The sequence below is a fragment of the Squalius cephalus genome (genome assembly GCF_949319135.1).
Source record: "Squalius cephalus genome assembly, chromosome: 3".
Lineage (NCBI taxonomy): Eukaryota > Metazoa > Chordata > Actinopteri > Cypriniformes > Leuciscidae > Squalius > Squalius cephalus.
The window spans coordinates 26,789,613-26,796,627 of record NC_137124.1 but is presented as its reverse complement, the minus strand read 5'-3'; the positions used below and the strand labels follow the sequence as shown (position 1 = coordinate 26,796,627).

General features: G+C 37.7%; 1 protein-coding gene across 3 annotated transcripts; it reads right to left on the bottom strand.

Annotated features, from left to right (window-relative positions):
* Positions 1-1,093: 1,093 nt before the first annotated feature.
* On the bottom strand, positions 1,094-6,679 carry LOC307155067 (ras-related and estrogen-regulated growth inhibitor). Of its 3 annotated transcripts, none has more exons than XM_079865408.1 (7): positions 6,357-6,679; positions 6,059-6,151; positions 5,914-5,970; positions 5,665-5,738; positions 4,524-4,671; positions 4,014-4,107; positions 1,094-2,352 (listed from the first exon to the last, which is right to left on the bottom strand). In XM_079865408.1, the coding sequence occupies exons 2-7, from the start codon at positions 6,129-6,131 to the stop codon at positions 2,163-2,165; spliced, it is 636 nt and encodes a 211-aa protein (XP_079721534.1). In that variant the 5' UTR covers positions 6,132-6,151; positions 6,357-6,679; the 3' UTR covers positions 1,094-2,162. The 3 variants fall into 3 exon arrangements, with proteins under 3 accessions (XP_079721534.1, XP_079721535.1, XP_079721536.1); XM_079865409.1 differs by having other exon boundaries at positions 6,059-6,136; positions 6,357-6,673; XM_079865410.1 differs by having other exon boundaries at positions 6,059-6,124; positions 6,357-6,555.
* Positions 6,680-7,015: the final 336 nt, after the last annotated feature.

Sequence of the window (7,015 nt, the reverse complement as noted above, 5' to 3'; positions counted from 1 at the left end):
TCTGTGTCTTAGTCAGTTGTCAGCAAAATGAGTGTTTTTTCCCCTTTTCCGTAACAGAACCTACTTTGTCATACAGTGTGTGTGATCATTCTGGTTGTGTTAGTGAGGACAGTGCCTGCGCTGCCTGTAGTGAATCTGAACTCTACACATAAGAACTCTGAAGTGCTTGTCTTTTAACAATACACAAAATGAATTGCTGGTGTGTTCGTTCACGTTTTTATGAAAAGACTTTACTTTTAGTTTAAACGAGTCTGATGATCTGGGTATCTGTCCTTCATTTTATATCGCATCTGAGTTTTCAAGAGGATACTAGTGCTGAAAACTACTCTTACCATCTCTTTCTACGGCAGAAATAGGAAGAGTAGTACGCGGTTCCGAATTCAGCAAATGTTTCAGCAGTCACAGAAGTATTCACACATTTTGTCTGATGAAAGTTAAGAAGTATTTCATCACAATTGCGAAAATTCCAAAGTACCATGCAGAGAAGCTGCGTTCTGTTTGGTGGTTTAATGGTATGTCAGGTTTCTCGGTGCATTTAAAAAAAGAAGTAAAAGGGAAAAGAGCCCTTACATAAATGCTCATCAGATGTGACATTTGCAAATGTCATCTCCTCGTCTTTAGGGACAAGAATCCTGAGGCCAGATGTGGGACTCAGTGTAGGACTGACAGAGCTTCTGTGACAGATGTTCTGACGAGATAGATGGGAATCTACTGTCTCCACATTCATGTTCCTTACACATAAGAATTGGGTATTGTGTCCTGAAGTGTGTGAAATCTGATTTCCTCAGATATTATAGTGTTTACCGAGAGCTCAGGCTTTTGTTCATGTTTTCAACACGCATAGTAATGCTTATGAAGAGTCACATTCTTACACCTCATGCTGTTACCTCATTCAGGTTGATGAAACCCTCAAGTAAAATCAAGGATAGATTATTGCAACGTGAAAGTATCAGTGCTTAATCTAATGTCCTTTACTATAAATTAAAAACACAATTTACATCAATTTGTTGTATAAAATTGTCTAGATTATTTCATAATGGTTTTTGAAAGGGATGTGTATTGCTCTTTTGTTTCATTTTTTAGTTTTCTAACATTTTTGTATGTTTTGTTTCTTAATCTTGTGTGTTGCCTGATGTCTGTTTACCTTTTCTCATAGAATTCAAGTCCATGTGTAAGTTATTTGGATATATAACTTCATGAATTCTTTCTGTTGAGGAGGCTGGTTATTACTGGAGCATTTGATCAATTTGTATTTATTTATTTTTACCATTTTTGCTAAATAAAATTGTAAATTAAATAGTCTGTTTTTCTCTCTAGATGCGTTTTACATTGAAGCAACAGATGGATATTTTAACACTTATACTAATATACATGTAAAGAATACAGCCACAATAAATTATACAAATATCAGCCATACTGTAACCCATTTTGGAAACATTGTTCTCCACAGAGTGAATTGTGCACGCTGCCAGAATATAGAAAGTCTAAAAACAGCTGCCTAAAATGGAAAATATCATATAATTGGTTCTGTTCCCTCATGACATTTCAATCTCATAGAGGCACATGAGAATGAAATTGGATCAAAACAGCATCAAAATACCAGGTCACAAGACATAGATCATCTGCCAGACATAGATCATGCCGTTTTAGGCACGACTTAATACTAAACAAGAATGAATCCAGTGCCTATAAATATGCATTTATGACTTCTCACACATAAAATGAAATTTAAATACAGAATGAATGTTGCACTGAAAGGCCGCTACTTACAGTAATAGTGATGCAAAAGCAGTACGCTGAGCTCAAGTGGTCAAATGAATCCTCTCTTAATGAATGACTCTCTTAAACCAGTTTAATGCACAGAGAGTGGGTATCAACATTGTTTTTTGGTCCGACACATCAGCTTCTGGCTCAATCAGTGGCAAAAGTTTGAGTTGGGACTACCTGCCATTGTCTGGTGCTGCCAGTGGCACATACATTACACACTGCACCTTTAAAAAACACACTGCTGCTTATTGCTGTCTGACATAAACATACAGATAACACTGTCCATGACAGTATTTGGACACCCAAAAGGCACTTGTTCTTCTCTGAAAGGTAGTCATGCCAGCCAGGACACGGCACTATAGTTGTCGGGTCTGAACTGCAGTTAGTCCTTCTTGTCACCATTGCATGGTTTTACTCCGTGTGAGTTTGTTTTTGAGCGCATGTCTCATCTGCAGCATCCGTGAGCGCTTGTCCATAGCCAGCAGGTGTCGCTGAAACTCCTGCCGCACTTCACACACCAGCTGCCCGAACACAGCCTCCACTGCTGAAGTGTCCTCTGCTACAGACAGCTCAAAGAAACTGCACCTACATCACCAGTGAAACCTTAACTTTAACACACACAGCAAAACCCATCACATCCAAATAGTAAGTGACGTAACAGGGCCATTGAAGATCATCTAATAAGTGTGCTTAGAATTTTGACTGGTAGTAGTGAATTGAATATCTGGTGGTGAAGTGGTTATCTTATTATTATTATGACAAAATTCTGTAGTAAATAAATTGCCCCTTTTAATTTTGGAAGTTGTGAGTAATCCATGGAGTGTATAGGAATTAATTGTAATTATTATAATTAAATATATTTATATTATTGTTAAATATTATTATAAGATATAACTAACTAAATATTATTATTTTGCCCAAAAAACAAGGTGAGTGAATATTTAATTGGAAATGCATATGGGTCATTCTGTCATTTTGACTTGTGGTAGTAATACAAAAATGCACATTTTTTATGAAGCTATACTGCCGTTCAAAAGTTTTGGATCGGTAAGATTTTTAATGTTTTTAAAAGAAACACCAAGGCCTCTGCTCACCAAGACTACATTTATTTGATAAAATAATAATAATAATAATAATAATGTTAAATATTATGACAATTTTAAATAACTGTTTTCTATTGTAATATATTTAAAAATGTAATTTATTCATGTGATCAAAGCTGAATTTTCAGCATCATTACTCCAGTCTTCAGAAATCATTCTAATATGCGGATTTGATGCTCAAAAACTATTAATTATTATTATCAATGTTGAAAAGAGTTGTGTACAATTTTTTTTCAGGATTCTTTGATGAATAGAAAGTTCAAAAGAACAGCATTTATTTGAAATAGAATCTTTTAAAAATTCTGAAAATTCAACTTTCATCACAGGAATAAATTACACTTTACTATATATTCACATAGAAAACAACTGTTTTAAACTGTAATAATATTTCACAATATTACTGTTGTTTTTGTATTTTTAATCAAATAAATGCAGCCTTGGTGAGCAGAAGAGACTTCTTTTAAAAACATTAAATATCTTCCCAATCCAAAACGTTTGACTGGTAGTGTACATTTAGCACATGTAAATGGCATGGCTGATTCTCACATAAAAGATTTATGAAGAACACATGGAATATCAAGGAATTCAATTATTTTATTAGAAAAAACGTGGTAACAGTGTCCTGTTAATAGTGCAGTTACTGTAGTAATAACTATAAATTATGCATAATTGCATGCAACTAACCTTAAACTAATCCTAACCCTATAGTAAGTACATGTAGTTAATTATGAATACTCAGTACTTAAATGCATAATTACACTGTAACACAGACACCTTAAAATAAAGTGTGACCAAAAATGTTTCCAAAAACCACACCCTACTGCACAGGTGTCAAACTCAGTTCATGGAGGGCCACAGCCCTACAGAGTTTTGTTCCAACCCTGCTTCAACACACACACACACAACTGCAGTTTTCAAATAAGCCTGAAGGACTTGATTAGCTGATGAGGTGTGTTTAATTAGGGTTGAAGCTAAACTCTGCAGTTTGACACCCCTGCCCTACTGGGTTAATTTGACCCCCTTTAAGCATTCTTGGGTTAAACAATTCAGTTATATTAACCTATATTTGTATATACTTCATACTATCAAATATCTTACTATCATAAACCTGTGCAGTTATCAGTGAGAACAAAGCGTACTGACCTCAGGTCCGAGGCTAAAACCTGTCCCTCATCCGTCCTCACCACTCGGCCGTTCTCCATGTCACATTTATTGGCAACAATGACTGTTGGAATACCTGGAAGACACGCAGAAACATACACAGAATGAGGTAATGGATGCCGTAGCTCTGAAGAAGAACAGACTACCATTAAAATGACAGTACCTGGAGATGGATGGTATAATAAAAGGCTGCAGTGTTGTGATACTTTCTCTCTCTCTTTATCTCTTTCCACGTATCTATCTGTCATTAACAAACTCACACTCACAGACTGCAGTGTACTAGGCTATATTAAGAGTTCATGCCTGAAGTGAAATCTCTGAACTGAGACCAATTAAGGCAGGCTGAGTCACACCGAGGGGATAACAGCGCTATTCACTAGTTGGAGGGTCCGTACACATAAACATGACTGCTCGAAAAAATGCTAATAACAGAACATTGTTACTATTTGTCCACAGTCACCACGCTCCCAGAGTGATCATTCACAGTCTTACCGAGCGTTTGTTTAACATGGTCAATCAGTCTCTTCAGGCGCGACACAGCCTCAAAACTGCTGCGATCCGTCACGGAGTACATGATGAGGAACCCATCACCCCATTTAATGGAACTCTCCAGAGAAGACACAGCAGGTCCTACACACTCCTGAACACAAACAGATTCACACATTTGAATAGTTCTTCATCTCCTGCATGTGAGTGAATGTGTGCGATGCAGTGAGGATAGAGATGACGCACATCTAGACTTTCACAGATGTGATTGTGAAGGCAATTCTGGAGGAACTAAGGTCATAACTAAATGACCTAAATTCCCACAAACCAAAACCTCCTGCTTCTCAAATAGAGTTCTCAATCCTGGTCTTTGAGTCCCCCCACACTGCAGATTTTGTCATTATCTAAAAGGATAGTTAAGGCAAAAATGAAACTTATGTCATTATTTACTCACCCCTATGTTGTTCCAAACATTTATGACCTTATTGGGACCTGTGGAACACAGAAGATGATATTTTGAAATGTGATATTTTTGTCCATATAATGAGTCAATGGAGTGCAAAGTTATTTTGGACCCCACTGTCTTTCATTGTGTATAAGGGAAAAAAAGTCATACAACGCTTCAATGTAGTCTATACTGTATGGACAGAAAAAAAAAATTGTGTTCCGCAGAAGAAAGAAAGTCATACAGGTTTGGAACGACAAGAGAATGTGTAAAATTTTCATTTTTGGATAAAATATGCCTTCAACACACCTGATATATATCATCAGCTCATAAGTACTGGGTGTGTCACATAAGGGAGTCATCCAAAATATCAGACCCGCTACTCTACTGCACTCACACAGATGGTAATGCTTCAGCCTAATCCTATGAATTAACATGTGCCGCTCTCTATTGTGTAACATGATCAATGGCAGGCAGGCTGTTAAAGCCGCTCCACCAGCCTGAGATTCAGCACAGCAGACATGAAAGGAATGGAATGGTTCAGAGAGTCCTGCGTCTCATCAGCCGTTTGACAAGGCAAGATCATCCTGTGGATAAATATGCGAGTACAGCACGCCGGCAGATGCACAGTCACAAAGAGATGGACCCTTAATAGGTAAGACAGAGCCAATACTGTAAGATCTCATCTCAAGTACACTGTACCTTATTAACAGTGTCTAAAATCTCCAGTTCAATCGCCTCCTTCTCCACGATTTTCTGACACCTGTAGGTGACCTCTGAGACACAGAAGTATATGGCATGTCATATCATGCACAGAACTCAACTGCAATGCAGTTACACAAATGTATACAGCGTGAAAACGGCTATATTCTGTTGCTTTACAATGATAGGGGAGGTATGTTTTCACATGGTCAACAGATCATCTGTGTGAATGTATTTCATTTGTGTTACCCCTTTTATGTTCATACTCTCCAATAAAACGCCTGGTGATGAATCTGACACACAGAGCTGGAGTTCAAAAGAGAAAAACAGAGTTATTACAGTCGTCAAGATACAGGATATAATCATTGAACCCAATAAAACACTGCAGTGTTACCTGTCTTCCCACAGTTATCTCTTCCCAGCACAACGAGCTTCGCCTTCAGCATCTTCCGTACAGACTCTGACATGATCACTGATAATATTATATCTGAATAATATTAATACTCAGGCATTAAATGACCGCAGCCAATGTAACAGGTATGAATTTTCCCTCGGGTTATGCGTGGCTAAACTTGCGGACACGCTAGACATGACAGATAACTGCGACATAGATGCAACTCTTAATCTAATAAAGTTAAAATACAAGGCACTGTGTGTTAAAGAATGAAACAAAGCCTTACAGAAATACTTACTTTGCTCCCGAAAGTTCCCGAAAAACGAGCAGCGCTTGACTCTATATCATTGTGTTCCAGTGGAGACTCTTGAGGAGTTTAATGTGCTGCAGATTCTGCTGCTTCTGCGCTCTCCGGATGTCTTCTTTTAGTAATGACATTAAACACACACACACACACACACAGCGGACAGCACGTCATTGTTCAGCGCGGTCTCTCTACTTATTCCACACATTCATCACCGGGCTCGACTGCGAGACTCATTAAACAACCATCTGATTTATCGCCTTTGACAGTCGAGCCTCCGGAGCAGCAGTCTACTTGGTCTTGCCGCCAACAAAACCATTAATTAACCCGGGCTAAAATTAAAAGCTTTATATTCTGGCTTTGGGTACTCGAGCCCCTGCCCTTTTTCAAAATTAATCGAAAGTGCCCCTCTCAAACAAATATCAATGATATTATTGTGGTCAATAAAACCAAATGCATTTGATTATAATTAACATGACATTTAGTAGCCTAAATTCACGTTTATTTTAACGTGTCTGTCTGAGGTGCCGTTGCCATGACTCTCGAGCCAAATATGCCTCTTTTAGTGAGTAACGTTACGGCAGGAAAAAAAATAAACCAAGCCATTTTTAAACTTCTTTTTGTTTCAATAATCAAAGATAGTGTGTTGATTC

Bases quoted from the DNA above. Each gene is read 5' to 3' on its own strand.
- LOC307155067 (XM_079865409.1), bottom strand. The intron at 5,739-5,913 runs GTAACACAAATG...TCTGTGTCTCAG, and splicing joins AGAGTATGAACATAAAAGGG to AGGTCACCTACAGGTGTCAG. The intron at 2,353-4,013 runs GTCAGTACGCTT...CTGGTGATGTAG, and splicing joins GTTTTAGCCTCGGACCTGAG to GTGCAGTTTCTTTGAGCTGT.